At 41.6% G+C, this 17,808-nt stretch overlaps 1 protein-coding gene across 4 annotated transcripts in view; it reads right to left on the reverse strand.

Annotated features, from left to right (window-relative positions):
* CCDC90B (coiled-coil domain containing 90B) overlaps positions 1-14,629 on the reverse strand; it is a 29,062-nt gene extending 14,433 nt beyond the window's left edge. For 2 of the 4 annotated variants that reach the window (XM_066369694.1, XM_066369685.1), the window contains exons 1-3: positions 14,161-14,366; positions 12,130-12,249; positions 10,444-10,547 (exon numbers count right to left, since the gene is read on the reverse strand). In XM_066369694.1, coding sequence (XP_066225791.1) covers positions 10,444-10,547; positions 12,130-12,249; positions 14,161-14,260 — 324 coding nt within the window. In that variant the 5' untranslated portion in view covers positions 14,261-14,366. The other 2 variants (XM_066369698.1, XM_066369707.1) reach the window with 2 other exon arrangements.
* Positions 14,630-17,808: the final 3,179 nt, after the last annotated feature.

Below are 17,808 nucleotides of genomic sequence, written 5' to 3' on the forward strand. Positions count from 1 at the left end.
TTGTTTTATTGATTTTTTTCTATAGTTTTCCTGTTCTCTATTTCATTTATTTCTGCTCTGATTTTTAATATTTCTATTCTTCTGGTTTGGGGTTGCCTTTATTATTCTTTTTCTAGTTCATTAAGATGTGATATTAAGTTGTTTACTTGGGCTCTCTTTTATTTGTTCATATAAGCCTGTAGTGATAATGAACTTCCCTCTTATTACTGCTTTTGCTGCATCCCAGATTCTGATATACCGTATTGTCATTTTCGTTTGTCTGTATGTATCTTTTGATCTCTGCTTTTATTTCTTCTTTTACCCACTCATTTTCTAAAAGTATGCTGTTTAATTTCCACATTTTTTAAAAAATTTTATTTTTTATTTTTTATAGTGACAGAGAGAGAGAGAGAGAGAGAGAGAGAGAGAGGTACAGACAGACAGGAACGGAGAGAGATGAGAAGCATCAATCACTAGTTTTTTGTTGCGACACTTTAGTTGTTCATTGATTGCTCTCTCTCATGTGCCTCAACCGTGGGCCTTCAGCAGACTAAGTAACCCCTTGCTCGAGCCAGCGACCTTGGTTCCAAGCTGGTGAGCTTTTGCTCAAGCCAGATGAGCCTGCGCTCAAGCTGGCAACCTCGGGGTCTCGAACCTGGGTCCTCCGCATCCCAATCCAACGCTCTATCCACTGCACCACCACCTGGTTAGGCTAATTTCCACATTTTTTGGGGGGGGTAGTTTACTTCTTTTTTGTAGTTGAATTCGAATTTCAAAGCTTTATAGTCAGAGAATATGCTCAGTATAATTTCAATCTTTCTGAATTTGTTGATGTTAGTTTTGTGGCCCAACATATGGTCAATTCTTTTTTTTTTTTTTTTAATTTTTATTTTATTTATTCATTTTAAAGAGGAGAGAGAAAGGGGCAGAGAGAGAGAGGAGAGAGAGATGGGGAGGAGCTGGAAGCATCAACTCCCATATGTGCCTTGACCAGGCAAGCCCAGGGTTTCGAACCGGTGACCTCAGCATTTCCAGGTCGACGCTTTATCCACTGCGCCACCACAGGTCAGGCTGGTCAATTCTTGAGAATGTTCCATGTACACTGGAGAAAAATGTATACACTGGCATTTGGGGATGAAGTGTCCTGTAGATGTCTATCATATCCAGTTGTTCTAGTGTTTCATTTAAGGTCCGTATTTCTTTATTAATTTTCTGTTTGGATGAATGATCTAGAGCCGTCAGCAGTGTATTAAAGTTTCCAAGTATGACTGTATTTTTGTTGGCTTTTATTTTTAGATCAGTTAGTAGATGTCTTATATACTTTGGTGCTCCTTTGGTGCATATAGATGACATATTAAGAAGTGTTATGTCTTTTTGATTCAATGTCCCCTTTATCATTATGAAATGACCATCTTTGATTACCTTTGCTGTCTTGTTGACATTGTTAGATATGAGTATGGCTACACCTGCTTTTCTTTGGATGTTATTTGCTTGGAGAATCGTTCTCCAACCTTTCACTTTGAATTTGTTTTTATCCTTGTAGCTTAGATGTGTTTCTTGAAGGCAGCATACAGTTGGATTTTCTTTTTTGGTCCACTCTGCTACTCAGTGTCTTTTTATTGGTGAGTCCAATCCATTTACATTTAATGTAATTATTGACACTTGAGAGTTTCCTATTGCCATTTTATATATTGCTTTCTGATAGCTCTTGTTTGGTTCTTCTTTTGTTTTTGTGTCATTTGCTTTTGTTTGGTTGTATTCCGTACTTCTTTCCTCTGTTTCTTCTTTTATTAAGCCATGTGTTTCTGTAGTGTTTTTTTCAGGGGTGGTTACCATTAGGTAATAAAAAGGATATATATCATATTCATTGTAGTTTATTATCTCATGAGTGCTTCTGCATTCCTTTCTCCTTTGCTACTGTTAATTTTGTCCTCTCCTCTCTCTTATTTTTGTTGTCACAGATTAATCTTGTCTTTATTGTGATCTTGTTGGAACTTTTACTTGTAATTCTGTTTTTTTTTTGTTCTTTGTATCTGGTCAGATAACCCCCTTTAGTATTTCCTGAAGTGGGGATTATCTGGTGATAAATTCCCTCATCTTTTCTGTATCTGTGAATGCTTTTATTTCCCCTTTGTATTTGAAGAATAGCTTTGATGGATATAGCATTCTTCGCTGGAAGTTCCTCGCTTTCAGTACTTTAAAAATTGGGGTCCACTCTCTTCTGGCTTGTAGAGTTTCTGCTGAGAAATCTGATGATAGCCTAATGGGCCTTCTTTTATATGTTGTATTCTTCTTTTCACTGGCTGCCTTGAAGATTTTTTATCATTGGTTTATGATAATTTCATTATGATGTGTCTTGGAGTTGGTCTGTTTGGGTTAAGGTAACTCGGTGTTCCTTTGCTTCTTGGATTCGAGGCTCTAATTCAGGGGTCCCCAAACTTTTTACATAGGGGGCCAGTTCTCTGTCCCTCAGACTGTTGGAGGGCCGGAGTATAAAAAAAACTATGAACAAATCCCTATGCACACTGCACATATCTTATTTTTAAGTAAAAAAACAAAACGGGAACAAATATCAATACAATATTTAAAATAAAGAACAAGTAAATTTAAATCAACAAACTGACCAGTATTTCAATGGGAACTATGCTCCTCTCACTGACCACCAATGAAACAGTTGCCCCTTCCAGAAGTGCGGTGGGGGCCGGATAAATGGCTTCAGGGGGCCGCATGTGGCCCGCGGGCCGTAGTTTGGGGACCCCTGCTCTAATTCTTTCCACAGGCTTGAGAAGTTCTCATCTATTATTTGAATATGTTCTCCATTCCATTTTCTCTCTCTTCTCCTGATATACCCATTATTCTTATATTGCTCTTTCTGATGGAGTCAGACAATTCCTGTAGGGCTTTCTCATTTTTTTAAATTCGTGAGTATCTCTCCTCTAACCTCTGTAGTGTCTCTAGTTACCTGTCTTCTATGTCACAAATTCTCTCCTCTATCTGGACTATTCTATTAGCTAAACTTTATTACATCATTTTTCAGTTCATGTATTGAGTTTTTCATTTGTTTGGTTCCTTTTTATAGTTTTAATTTCCTTGGTGATGTATTCTTTTTGCTCATTGAATTGTTTTTTGGAGCTCTCTAAATTGCCTTTCCGTGCTTTCTTGCACTTCCCTAAGTATTTTTAGGACTTCAATTTTTAATTTTCTGTCATTTAACTCCAAGGTTTCTAAGCAATTGAAATAGTTTTCTAGAGATTTATCATCATCTATCTGACCTACATCTCTATCTTTTGTATCCATGATATTTAATTTCTTTTTCCTTAATGTCATTTGAGAGTGGTATTAATAACACTAATAAGATAATTAAAAAATAAAATAAAAATTGAAAAGATACAGTGAAAAAATGAAAATTCTATTATGATAAGTGGAACAAAAACTACAGAGAACAGGAAGCCAGAACTGAGGGAAAATGACAAAGAGATAGAAGAAGTCAAAACATGCAAAATGCCACAAAGAAAAATATGAATCCAAAAGGAAATAATTTGTTGATAAATGATGATCGAATGAGAGAAATAGAAAAAGAAGTTAAGGTTTTTTAAATGTAACCCTCATAAAAAGAACAAGAATGAAAAATGTAACAACTATGGATAATGAAGTTTAAAAGGAAAAGGAAAGAATAAAATGAAAAGAAGATAAAATGACCAGAGTGGAAAAAAAAAAGAAAAAAACCACAAAAAATGTAACTTTTTCCTTGTTTTGAGAGGTAGCTTCTTTTTTTTTTTTGGCAGGTGGCAATGTACTACTGGTTTTTCCCCCTGTGGGGCTCTTGAGCAGAAATTTGCTGTTGTGTCGCTATGGCAATGAGGTAGGCTGGGCCTCAGTCCTGTTGGTAGGTGGAGCTTGTTAGGGTTTGGAGGCTCTAACAATGGGAGACTCAGTTAGATTTCTAGGTGCCTCTCCCCAAGTCTCTCCCTCCTGAGCTAGCAGCCTGGGGACTTAGCTGTGAGGTCCCCCACAGCCACTGCTTGCAGAGCAAGAGTTGCTCTAAGAGCAGCTAAGTCCTTCCTCCAGTACTGCTCAAAGCACAGTTCTGGGTAAGGCTGTGCCTACCAGAGCCGCCAGTGAAAGCGGGCAGGGCAGGGAGCGGATTGCAGGTCTGGTGCCTGTCTAAGGGCTGGCAGACAGGTCTAGCATGTCTCAGTGTGCTGTGGATTGGGAGCTGATTGCAGATCAGGCGCCTTTTTATTTTTTTTTATTTTATTTATTTATTTTTTTTTTTCTGAAGCTGGAAACAGGGAGAGACAGTCAGACAGACTCCCGCATGCGCCCGACCGGGATCCACCCAGCACGCCCACCAGGGGCGACGCTCTGCCCACCAGGGGGCGATGCTCTGCCCATCCTGGGCGTCGCCATGTTGCGACCAGAGCCACTCTAGCGCCTGGGGCAGAGGCCACAGAGCCATCCCCAGCGCCCGGGCCATCTTTGCTCCAATGGAGCCTTGGCTGCGGGAGGGGAAGAGAGAGACAGAGAGGAAAGCACGGCGGAGGGGTGGAGAAGCAAATGGGTGCTTCTCCTGTGTGCCCTGGCCGGGAATCGAACCCGGGTCCTCCGCACGCTAGGCCAATGCTCTACTGCTGAGCCAACTGGCCAGGGCTATTCTTTTTTTTTTTTTTTTTTTTTAAAGATTTTATTTATTCATTATAGAGGGGGGGGGAGAGAGAGAGAGAGAGAGAGAGAGAGAGAAGGGGGGAGGAGCAGAAAGCATCAACTCCCATATGTGCCTTGACCAGGCAAGCCCAGGGTTTTGAACCGGCAACCTCAGCGTTTCCAGGTTGACGCTTTATCCACTGCGCCACTCAGGCGCCTTTTTAAGGGCCACTGGGCATGTCTAGTACGCCTCAGCGCTTCGTGAGTCTAATCTCCATAGGCTTCTCCCTTGTGCCGTTTGGTAGCCCGCAGCAAGCCACATGCATGCCCAGCCCCTACAACTTCCGCAGTGGGCACGGAGGTCTGCTCCTGCCCACTTAGACACACGCCTGTGATCTCAGTCAGTGCTAAAAATGCAGGAATGCACTTTGAGACCTGTATAGGCTTGTGGAGGCACCCCGCCCAGACAGATCCAGGCCTAGGGATCTCGACCTTGTACACTTTCTATGCTATTGGTCTGGGAGCCAGGATTACACAGAAACGCTGGCTACCACCCACCGCTGATAATCTCGGGCTTAGCCCTTTGGCCAGTGAGCGTGTGCACCCATACCAGAGGCGCCAGGTGGAGCTATTTGCATACCAGCAGTGATCGCAGACCCGGGAGTGCACAAAGCCGTTCTGGCACCGGATTCTGCAGACAACCTGCTCCAGCCACCTCCATCGGAGTCTGCCACCTGTGCTAGCCCTGTGTCCACGATCTCAGGCTGAGCCGGCACACTCTCTCCTCTGCTTGATCATCCATCCTATCCCAGCTTCTTCCCTCTGCCCCAGATCCTCTGTTTCTCTTGGTTCCCGACGAAAGTGGCCCTTCCTCAGATCAGTGAGGAAAGCGGAATACTGTTCTCCGTCTTATTTCCTTCAGAGTGGATTATATATTCAGCCACCTTTTCACCCAATCATACCTTTGTCTGGTGTGTGTATATTTCAGGTGCTCCTGAGATTTTTTTCTGTCTTTAGTTGTTGAATTTGTTGAAATTTCAAGGGGAGATATTGGAAGCACCCCTCACGGTGCCATTTCTCTGATGTCACTCCATTTTCAGCTCCTTAAATAGTTGATTTTGCTAAACCTTTAAGCCAGTTTTCCCATCCCTAGTGGCACCATGAATAAATTAACATAAATACATACACAAAATAAATAAATACATTCCTATGTAACTTTGCTATATTTGGTACTACAAAGAACATGTGAAAGAAAAGTGGCCCCTATCTGATAGATTTATAAGCTTTTTCTTTGTTAGGGAGGGACATTTTTGTAGAAATGATTTAAGGCAGCCTTAAAAAAAATAAAAATTTCACATTAATATTTTTTTTTTTTACTTTTTTTTTTTTTTTTTTTTTTGTATTTTTCTGAAGCTGGAAACGGGGAGAGACAGTCAGACAGACTCCCGCATGCGCCCGACCGGGATCCACCCGGCACGCCCACCAGGGGCGACGCTCTGCCCACCAGGGGGCAACGCTCTGCCCCTCCGGGGCGTCGCTCTGCCGCGACCAGAGCCACTCTAGCGCCTGGGGCAGAGGCCAAGGAGCCATCCCCAGCGCCCGGGCCATCTTTGCTCCAATGGAGCCTCGGCTGCGGGAGGGGAAGAGAGAGACAGAGAGGAAGGAGGGGGCGGGGGTGGAGAAGCAGATGGGCGCTTCTCCTATGTGCCCTGGCTGGGAATCGAACCCGGGTCCCCCGCACGCCAGGCCGACGCTCTACCGCTGAGCCAACCGGCCAGGGCCCACATTAATATTTTTTAAGATTTTTATTTATTCATTTTTAGAGAGAAGAGGGAGAGAGAGAGAGAGAGAGAGAGAGAGAGAGAGAGAGAGAAAGGGAATGGTGAGGGGTGGAGAAGCAGATGGTCACTTCTCCTCTGTGCTCTGACTGGAAATTGAACCCAGGACATCCACACGCCTGGCTAATATTCTACCACTACCAGTGAGCCAACTGGCCAGGGCCCACATTAAATTTCTTAAATGTGAGTGGCTTGTTGATTCATTAGTTCTCCCAATTTACCAAAAAGAAAAGCAGATGAGGATGTAGCCATGAAAAGCACCATCTATAACATGATATATAAACAAGAACAGGATCACTAGTGGAACTCTTCCCTCCCCTTTTCTTTGGTCACAGTTTGTGGCAAGGAGTACATTATTGGAATTACAGTCCTTCACTGACCAATATGGGCAAGAAAGACTATTTCAAAACTGACTTGACTTTTAGAAAACAGAGATTTTAACAGGTCCAGAGGCATGACCAAAAACTGATTCAGTCTTCAAAGGGTCTATCTAGAATGCACATTATCCAATAATAGTTCGCAGATGGTACTATCATATGGAGTAGATGTTAAAAAAATTTGAGTTCTGGGTCATGCTGCCTGGCTTTGAATTCAAACGTTGCCATTTACTTTGAGACTCTGGGCAAGTTATTTAACTTCTTTGACTTCCTCATGAGTAAAATGGAAATAGTAACAGTAACTATGCCTTGAAGAGTTGTTTGGAGAAATGACATAGTACACATCAAGTGCTTAAAATAATATTTGGCACATGATTTTCTATTATAAATTTACCAGAGACAGGGATGTAATGGCCAAAGCAGGACAGTTTAACTCCAATGTTTTGATGTGGAGAAGTTTTGCCTTAAATATTAATACTATCATAAAAAATTATTTTTTTACTGCATACAATAGACATCCCCTAGTCTTATGCCTTCCCTAACACTCACCTACTGTATATTATTGGGGATATGGGTTTATTTTCCTTTATGTAGTTCTGCTTGAAATATTCATGAGAATTAGTTCAGCAGTCATATAGAAGTGGTTCTATGGGCTGTGTTAGTCCCCTTCTCCCAAAATGTCTCTATGAAGGAGTTCTAAACATTAAATATGTTTTATTTATTTAAATTATATATATTAATAAAATTTTACTGAAGTTATGTAAGAATAGTTGAAAATGTAATTATAGATTTATTGTGGAGTCTGAATCCAAGAATAAGGAGCTGTACTGTGACCCTTATAGCCTTTTTATCTCCATTTCCACCTTTAAATAGTTTGTGACTCAAAAAGGCCTACAAAACAACACAGATGTCCATCTTCAGCAACTCTAAATGGAAATGTATAATCCAGTATTAAGTAGTCAAATGTATTAAAAGTGTGATCATTGTAACAGTTATGGAACCATCAGAGAATATGACTGTAACTCAGATTATAAATGAATTCAGGATGTAACTGTATTCTCAGATTGAGTAGACTTAATGTGGCCCTTACTGAAGGGATAAAATATGAACCTTGTTTGTCTGATGGTCCTGAGCCTCAGCCCCATCTTTCATGACATCTTTATGAGTTATTCTGTCCTCGAGGTGGTGTCAGCAAGGAAATCAGGCTCAAGGAAGGAATGGGATTTTAATTTCACACACCAGTAATAAAAAAATCAAAAATGCAGTCCTGCATTTTGAATATATAATTAAATGGTCCTAGCAGTATAAACATTTTTCAAACCAGTTTTAATCTACTATATAATAGGTAGACTTAAAAATCTTATTTAAGAGTATGTTACTTTAGCCTGACCAGGCGGTCGTGCAGTGGATAGAGTGTCAGACTGGGACACAGAGGATCAGAGGACCCAAGTTCGAAACCCTGAGGTCACCGTCTCGAGCACAGGCTCATCTGGCTTGAGCACAGGCTTACCAGCTTGAGCCTAAGGTCTAACGTCGCTGTCTTGAGCAAGGGGTCACTCGCTCTGCTGTAGCCCTCAGGCAAGGCACATGAGAAAGCTGTCAGTGAACTAAGGTGCCGCAATGAAGAATCGATGCTTCTCATATCTCTCCCTTCCAGTCTGTCTGTCCCTCTCTGTCCCTCTCTGTCTCTCTCTGTCACACACACAAAAGAAAGTATATTACTTTATTAAAAATGTCAGTAGCTCCATTAGCTCTTTTAAGATAGTTCAGAGATTTAGGAGAATTAAATGACTTGTTTTTTCTTTAATGGATTTAGTAGTCTGTTATATCTCTGAATAAGGTAAAATAAGTGCACACAAATTTACAGATAAGTTAAATCCAAGGGTTGAGTAGTTTTAATTCTAAATATCTAATTGGAAATTGTCCTTAAAAATCTGTAAAAAGCTTTTGACCTTTCACAGCTTTTAATGTAATGAAATTTTATGCAAGAGCTTCTTATTTTACATAAGAAAGAAACCCTGATTTCTCTCTGCTGTAAAATATTTATCTAAGGAAGGAAGCCTAAATTTGAAAAATTAAAAAATATAACCATAAGAAGATTCTTAAATTTAGTGAATTAATTCATGATGACAAACTATGAATTATTGCAGTTAAAATCACTGAACTTATTCTATTCTTTATATAAAATCATTGCTTTTGGGCCCAAGCCAGTTGGCTCAGCAGTGGAGTGTCAGCCTGGTGTGTGGAAGTCCTGGGCTTGATTCTTGGCCAGGGCACAAAGAAGTGCCCATCAGCTTCTCCACCTTTTCCCCTCTCCTTTCCCTCTATCTCTTTTCCCTTCCCGCAGCCAAAGCTCCATTGGAGCAAAGTTGGCCTGGGTGCTGAGGATGGCTCCATGGCCTCTGCGTCAGGTGCTAGAATGGCTCCGATTGCAGCAGAGCAACGCCTCAGAGGGGCCAAGCATTGCCCCCTGGTGGGCATACTGGGTGGATCCCAGTTGGGCACATGCAGGAGTCTATCTGTCTGCCTCTCCCCTGCTTCTCACTTTGGAAAAATACAAAAAAATAAAAAAATAAAATAAAATAAAATCATTGCTTTTGTTCACAGCACAACAATGATAGCTCTTGCAAATTACTCAAGCTAAGCTCTCTGATCATCTCTTCAGTGGCAAAGAGAATAATTCTACTGACATTTCAAGGTTGTTAAAGAGGTTAAATCAATGTTGGAAAGTACCCAATGTTGTGCCTCTCACATTTTAACTTTTTAGTTAAATGACACTATTTGAAGGAAAGGACTGCATATTAAAGCATCTTAACCAGCTGATTTATGAAGTCCTTCCCAGCCATGTAAGTCCCTTCCAACCTTCTAAGTTTGTGAAAATTAAGCAGAATATACACATGACTGTAGTAAATATTTTTATATTCTACTGTGGTGGGCTTTCAACAGGGAAAACGCTGTATCACTAATGATCTACCATCTCACAATTCAAGTAATATACAGCTAGTGCTCGTCTTACGACCACGATTGATTCCGACAGACTGGTTGTAACACGATTTGGTTGTAAGTTGAGTAGGCTATATGTACAGTACTGTGAAATGATGTTATAAAAATCTTTAAGTCAAAGACAAAGACAATTTCCTCTTGGTAGACATCTTGGGAAGGGTTTGATGAAAAATATCCAAGACACAAAACACAAATTGCTGTACCGAGTCTGGGATAACAGTTGAAATGGTGCACGCGAAGATGGTAGTGCTGTTGGAAGCTGGTCAGCACTGTCGTGCGCCCAGCCGGGCAACGCTTGAGCTGCCAGACGCAGAGCAGTCGTGGCTAGCGATTGTGGTCATAAAGTCGAATGGTTGTAATTTGCATGGGTTGTAAGTCGATCAATACCAATAATTATCTCACAATGTGTTACCATAATTCTGGACTATACTAACTCTTCAATCCCTTTAGATATGACTTTACTAAAGGGTTTTTTGCTTTGCTCTTCTTAGAGAGAACAATAAGGAAGATGTAGGTATGTCTGAGAGGTCAGTGGGTAGACAGGCATGCAGTTATGAAAGATTGTCTAATGTGTTAAGAAGTGATAAAAATGAAAATATTACCTGTTGAGCTTGAGTGACCATCTCCTTATAGATACTGTCCAAGCTGACATTTGATAAAGTGGTTAATGCTGATACAATGGTCTCTGCTTGTGTTTTGTCAAATCCTGTAGGCAGCAAATAGGTATTTATATTTTTTAAAAGTTGTATATTCTTATCAGAATAGACAGTTGAAAATATTTTCCCTATAAATTGTTATACTCTTTTAAAAAGTAGTTATAATTAAAAATTTGACAGATTATGCTAAATTACTCTCCAAAAGCACTCGACAGTTTTAATTCCCACTGATCCAGTTCCCCAATCTATGTGAACACTATTTTTGAATGTATAATTGTCATAAAAATGGTACTACATTATTTTAATTGGTACTTAAATTTGCATTTTTTGTCAGGCATCTTTACATATATTTATTGGTTATTGATATTTACTTTTCTGTGAGCTGTTTGTTCATAGCTTTTGCCCATTTTCCTATAAAATATCTGAACTTTTTCTTATTCACATGAACTTTTCGTATATTAGAGCAGCAGGCTCATTTGTCATGTATGTTGCTAACAATTTTAACTTTATGGATGATATTCTTTGAGATATATATTTAAATATTTTTGTAGTCACATCTGTCTACCTTTACTTTCATTGCTTTTGATTACTGTCTTGCTCAATTTTTAGTTTTTCAATTATTACACTAAACTTTTATACATATATTTACATATATATTTATATATAAAGTCTAGAATTTACTTTTCAGTAAGGGGATCATATATATTTTTCCCAATGGCTACCTAGTCAGTTATCATAACTCATTTATTAAATAGTTCTTCCTTTCCCTAATTTGTAATGCCTTCTTTATTGCTTGCTAAATCCATATATATGTGTCTGAATCCCATTCTATAGTTTTCTTTTCTTGTGCTATTACATATGTGTTTTGGTATCTGGTCATTTTGTATGCTAGTTCTTTCTTGCTGTTCCTAAATGTTAGCTTTGGGTCCAGGGCCTCCTACCAAAAGCCTCAACAAGCCGGGTGGAACTTGAGGTGACCCAGCACCAGGGCAGTTCCCGTAACTCTCCACCTGAGCACCCTGATGGATATCTTACCTCCGCCTAACCATGAGACATCCTGCCAGTTAGTTATCCCCCCTTCACTTGTCTGGACATTCTATTCTTGGTCATTAATCACTACCACCTCCTCCATTGTGGAACTGCCATAGGTAACAGAAGTTTTCCCCCTGCAGCAAGAAACACAGCCAAATTCAGTCCTATATAGGATGAGGCTTTTTATCCTCTTGCTGCTGACGCCACTGGGGTCTCCGCCTATCTGTTTGCAGATGCATAAATAAATTTCTTATAAAACTCATTAGGCCTTGTGCATCCCTCCTTTGGCAACCTAACACTAACACTGTCCTTGTACTTCCACATGGACTTCAGTATCAGCCTAGAAACTCCATAGATTTTTTTCCCTTTTTTACATAATTAGAATCATTCCACACATGTAGTTTTATATGATTTACCTTGAGCATTTCTCATCTTTTATTCAAGCAATAGCATTTTTATGACTGAAAAATATTCCACTGTATGGATGGCACTTATATTTAAATAGTGACTCTTGTTACTGACAGTGATATTATCTCGACTAGGTAATTTATTATGACTGGTGTTAATTTAATTCTTTTGAGAGATACCCGTGTTTCTCACCATTAGTTTCCAAGTCTTGAACCAATGCATGGGTATCAAAAGTTAATTTCCTTTGCTCTAAAGGAGTTATGTCCAATGGCCTTGCATCATAGCTTTCCTTGGTTGTGGTAGTTAAGAAGTCTGAAAAGAGAAAACAATATTTTTATTTTTTGTAGTAACTACTGGAAGCATCACACTTTTGCTTCTAAAGTATTTTCCCCATCTATTTATAATACAGTTCCTACTCTTCTACTTAGGAATTCTATAATTTCAGGCAAGATAATTGACTCCTCTCAGCCCAACTCTTTCATTAAAATGTGTCTAGCATTATTTGGTGTAGCAAACACTTAATAAATATTTTCTTTTAGTATTCAGAAATGTTTTGTTTGTTACGTGTACATCAAAAGCTCAGAATATCACTCTGCCATGTCTCTAATTGCTGGAGAACAGAATCTGCCCAGCTCTCCTCTGCTCAGAAGTTTTAGAGAGCTGAGAATTTTTTATACCTATATCCCCATCCAAAGTAGCCTTCTGTACTCCCACTCTTATATATTCAGTTTGTTTATTTCCCATATAGCTCTCAGTTCTAATATGAAATTATCTTGTTTGTTTTACTGTTTGTCTCTCTGAGCCAGAATATAAACTCCATGAGGCCCTGATTTTCGTTTCTGTATCTTTCATACCTAGAACAGTGCTTAGCAAAAAGTTGTTGCAATGTTTTAATGCTGAATCAATGAATTTGACTTTAAAAGCAGGAGAATTTACTGTTAACACAAAGGCCCTAGGAAAAGTTTCACTTTTTAATAATATATGTCCTATTTCAATAAATTCTCAATTTTTAAGGCATAGGGGATGATGAGCAAATACAGACATAACGTTTTCATTGACTTGATAGGCTAGTAGTCAGGAAATACATGGTTTTTAAAAAATCTAAACATAAACTCAATTCAGATGATGAAAAAGAATAAGGAGTCACATAAGGTTTACCCAACAGACTCAAGAGGGGTAACTCAACAATTATTTTGACATCATTTAGCATGGTGATGTACTTTCCAGTATCATATGTACTTCAACATTCTCTAAAAAAACGCTTAATATTTTCACTGAATATGTAAACAAAGTACACCTCTAAAAGTTTACACATATAGGATTGAAATTGGGGTGATTTCCCAGGATTCAAAAAATGTTACCTCCTTTTTGTAAAGGCCACCTAATGTGTATGCATGCCAAACACCTAAATATATAACCAAAGACGTTGAGAAGTACCCTGGCAGCCAAACAGCTGCCTTATGGGGGATCAACAAACGTCGTTTTATTGTGCGAGTAAAAAGAAGCAAAGCGCAAAATAGCATAAAGTACAGGGGTACTGGTCGGCTCATTTCACCTGGTACTGAAGAGTCAAGGTGAACAGAAAATGCTGGCATCCGTACCAAGTGCCCTCTCTGGACAACCTTAAACGGGGAAAACTTTGAAAGCCTCTCTCAGAAAAAAGTCAGATGTCCTTCAGGACGCACTGTTAACAGGGGTGCCAACTAGTAGTAGTTCAACTCCGGTGGGTCCCAGCATTCATGTTCTGATGCTTTTCAATGGCTACTACGTGATGATTGCCGAGTACAGAAAAGCACGAGAATAAAGCGGACCTGACGTATGCTGCAGTCTACCAAACATCTGAGCTCGAGACCAGCGACTAAAGAACACCTAAATCTGAACTGACCGCGGAAGAAATCAGGACTCTCCAAACCCCGGTTACCTTACGCTAACTCCTGACAGATGTACGAGAGCGGGGTTCACCGGCCTCACTGGACAGCAAAGGAGACGAGCTCAGAAAGCCTGGAGGGGGTCTATGGTGCAGCCAGGCGAGCGACCCAGACCGTCAGAGGCCCGCTCTCGGGAAGGAAGGCAGACCCCTCGCAGCCCTGGCCCTCTCGGGGCCGACCGGGCAGCAGGGGCTCGGGCGCCAGGAATGGGCCGGAGGGCGTGGCGCCTCCCGCCCCGCTCGCCGGAGCAGGCACGAGCATCGTCAGGCCTCAGTGACACGAGGCCTTTCCTCACCTCTCCGCAGGGCCGGCGAAAAACGCCCGCGAGGCGCTAAGACCTGGCAGCCCCCGCTGCTTTCAGACCGCAGGAGCCGCCAAACACTGCGACTCCACATATCCTCCGACTTCCCCGGTGTGTGGGAGGAAGCGAAAGGCTGGATGAATGACGCTCAGGCTTTCGGGCAAGGTAGTTCTGGCACCGCGAGGATGCTGGGAAATGTAGTTTTTGACCTCTTGCACGGTACGCTCCCGCCTCCCACTGGAACTGCGGTTCCGCGAAGCTGGGCCTCCTCGGAGACGGACCCACAGTGAGCTAGCATGGTTCAGAGCGGCCTCGCTCCATCCGCCACCCCTCCCCAGCCCCTGCACGCCGTTACCGCCCTATGAAAGCGAGATCTTGTCTGTGAACTTTTCAGCGCCTACTTCCTGGCAGTGAGACACAACTAACAGCAAAGTAACCCTGGATAGCCAGAGGCCATTGCGCGTTTGGATCGGTGGGAGATGGTGTCACATTTAGCTATAGAGGAACCTGGGACTTGAAGTCCTTGGCCGCTGAGCATTTTGGGGGGTGGGTAGTGACGTTGAGACCTTTTGGAGAATGTAGTCCAGAGAATTGTTCATGCTTGCTGCTTTACATCCTGCAGCTTCGCCCTCTGGTGCACAGGAGGAGGAACTTGGTTTAGTCCTTCTCTTCAGGGAAACTGAATTCCTGTATCCAGGATACAGCTAATATTCACCACTCATCCCGTTCAGACCTCAGTTACTCCAGACTTTGCTCCGCATAGTGAAATGCTGAAAATAACACATAGTAGTTGCGGGGCTAATACATTTTTTTGTAGATCTTAAAGTAGTACACAATCAATTTTTAGTGGCTGAATTATTCTCACAGGTGTCCAGTTACCACTAGGCTTTCCTACTAGATTTTCCTACCTATTTGTTTTCAAAGCTCCGGGAACGTGAGGCACCATTTTCATCCGGTGAAAAGCACCATTCTAACCACTGAGGCACAGTAAAAGAACAACACTTGATTCCTGCCAGGAAGGACTTTTAATAGATGATTCATGGAGAGGAAATATAAATGGCTATGAAAAACTGAAAATAAGAAAGAACAGTTTAATGTCACCAGTTAAGAAAAGCCATTTAAGCCTGACCAGGCGGTGGCGCAGTGGATAGAGCGTTGGACTGAGATGTGGAGGACCCAGGTCCAAAATCCCAGGGTCGCCAGCTTGAGCAAGGCATCACTTGGTCTGCTGTATCCCCAGGCCACAAGGCACATATGTGAAAGCAATCAATGAACAACTAAGGTGCCACAATGAAGAATTGATGCTTCTCATTTCTCTCCTTTCCTGTCTGTCTCTGTCTCCGTCACACAAAAAAAGCCATTTAAGATTTTAAAGTGATAATTATTAATACTATAAAATATGCAGTTAGGGCCATTCTGCTGGCAGGAGTGTAAATTTGTACCTTTTCTTTTTAGTGAAAGAGAGACAGAAAGTCAGGAAGGAGAGAGATGAGAAGCATCAACTTATAGTTGTAGCACTTCAGTTGTTCACTGATTACTTCTTATACTTGCCTTGTGGGGGTGCTCCAGTGGAGCTATGACCCCTTGCTCAAGCCAGCCACCTTGGGCTCAAGCCAGTGGCTATGGGGTCCTGTCCATGATCCCACATTCAAGCTGGCAACCCTGCACTCAAACTGGCAAGCCTGCACTCAAGCTAGCGACCTTGGGGTTTTGAATCTGGGACCTCAGTGTTCCAGATTGATGCTCTATCCATTGTGCCACCACTAGTCAGACTTACAGCATATTTGGAAAGCAATTTAATAATATATATGAGCCTGACCAGGAGGTGGTGCAGTGAATAGAGCGTTGGACTGGGACACGGAGGGCTCAGGTTCAAAACCTCAGGGTCGCTGGCTTGAGCGTGGACTCACCAGCTTGAGCAAGAGGTTGCTGGCTTGAGTGTGGGATCATAGACATGACCCCATGGTTGGTGGGTTGAGCCCAAAAGTCACTGGCTTAAAGCCCAAGGTCACTGGCTTGAGCCCAAGGTTGCTGGCTTGAGCAAGGGGTCACATGCTCTGCTGTAGCCCCTGGTCAAGACACATATGAGAAAGCAATCATTGAACAATTAAGGTGCCACAACAAAGAAATGATGCTTCTCATCTCTCTCCCTGTCTGTCTGTCGCTATATGTCCCTCTCTCTGACTCTCTCTGTCTCTGTCAAAAAAAAAAAATTATATATATATTCTAAAAAGTGAATAACTAAAGTTTCACTTCCAAAAATCTATCCTAGGGAAAAAGAATCACATTTGTAGGTAAGACTTAAAATTTATAGTGTTTGCAGTTATTTATAATAATGAAAAATTGAAAATAACCTAAATATTCAAAATGATTCAGTAACTTGCAAAAATGATTCAAGTTGGAATAATATGCACCATTGAGTGTTTTTTTAAAAAGTGTTAGAGACAGGAAAATTCATAAACACACACACACACACACATACACTTGACCCTTGAACAATGGGGCCGAGGTTAGGGGTACTGACTGCTGCCTAATTAAAAATTCATATATAATTTTTGACAGTACAGTTAACCCTTCCCACCCACAGATCAACCAATTGGGAACTAAAAATGATATTTTCTGTTCATGGTTGGGAATCATTGTTGTGAGTGCAAACATACTTTTTTCTTTGACACTGGGCCAACTGTTCAGTGGATAAAGCCTTGGCCCAGTGTATGGACATTCCAGGTCCCATTCCTAGTCAGGGTACACAGAGAAGCAACCATCTGCTCCTCCTCCATCCAGCTTCTGTCTCTCTTTCCCTCGGCAGCCAGTGGCTTGATTGTTTTGAGTGTGGCCCGGGGCGCTGAGGATGGCTCTGTGGGAGTGCTCTGGTACTGGTACTGGAGCACTGGCCCCAGATGGGGTTGCCAGGTGGGTTCTGGTGGGGTGTGGAGGCACATATGGGAGTCTACCTCACTATCTCCCCTCCTCTCACCTAAAAAAAATACTTTTGTTCAAGCTTACTTGAATCTGCAGATGTGAAACCTGTGAATACCAAGCACCAACTGTATTTATTGAAAGAAATCTGCGTGTAAGTTGGACCAGCACAGTTCAAGCGACTGATGTTCAACTGTCAACTGTATATCTCCAATATGATTATACTTTCGTTAAATAATATGATCCCTACTCTGGAGGAGTTCACAGCCACTGGAAGATACAGAGCAGTAAGTGGGACCGCAGTATTTTTACTTACTGTAAATTAAGTAATGATAATAAGAAACTATACCTCCTGCCTGACCAAGTGGTGGAACAGTAGATAAAGTATCAGCTTGGGATGCAAAGGATCCAGGTTTGAAACCCTGAGGTTGCTGGCTTGAGTGGAGCTCGTCCAACTTGAGCACAGGGTTGCTGGCATTAGCGTGGGATCATAGACATGACCCCATGATCAGTGGCTTGAACCCAAAGGTCACTGCCTTGAAGCTCAAGGTCGCTGGCTTGAGCAAGGTGTCACTGGCTTGGCTGGAGGGCTCCCCCCCCATAACTCCCCCCTGTCATGGCACATATGAGAAAGCAATCAGTGAACAACTAAGGTGCACAACTACAAGTTGATGCTTCTCATCTCTCTCCTTTTCTCCCTTTCTGCCTGTCTGCTAAAAAAAA

The sequence above is a fragment of the Saccopteryx leptura genome, chromosome 1 (genome assembly GCF_036850995.1).
Source record: "Saccopteryx leptura isolate mSacLep1 chromosome 1, mSacLep1_pri_phased_curated, whole genome shotgun sequence".
In the NCBI taxonomy this organism is placed as follows: Eukaryota; Metazoa; Chordata; class Mammalia; order Chiroptera; family Emballonuridae; genus Saccopteryx; species Saccopteryx leptura.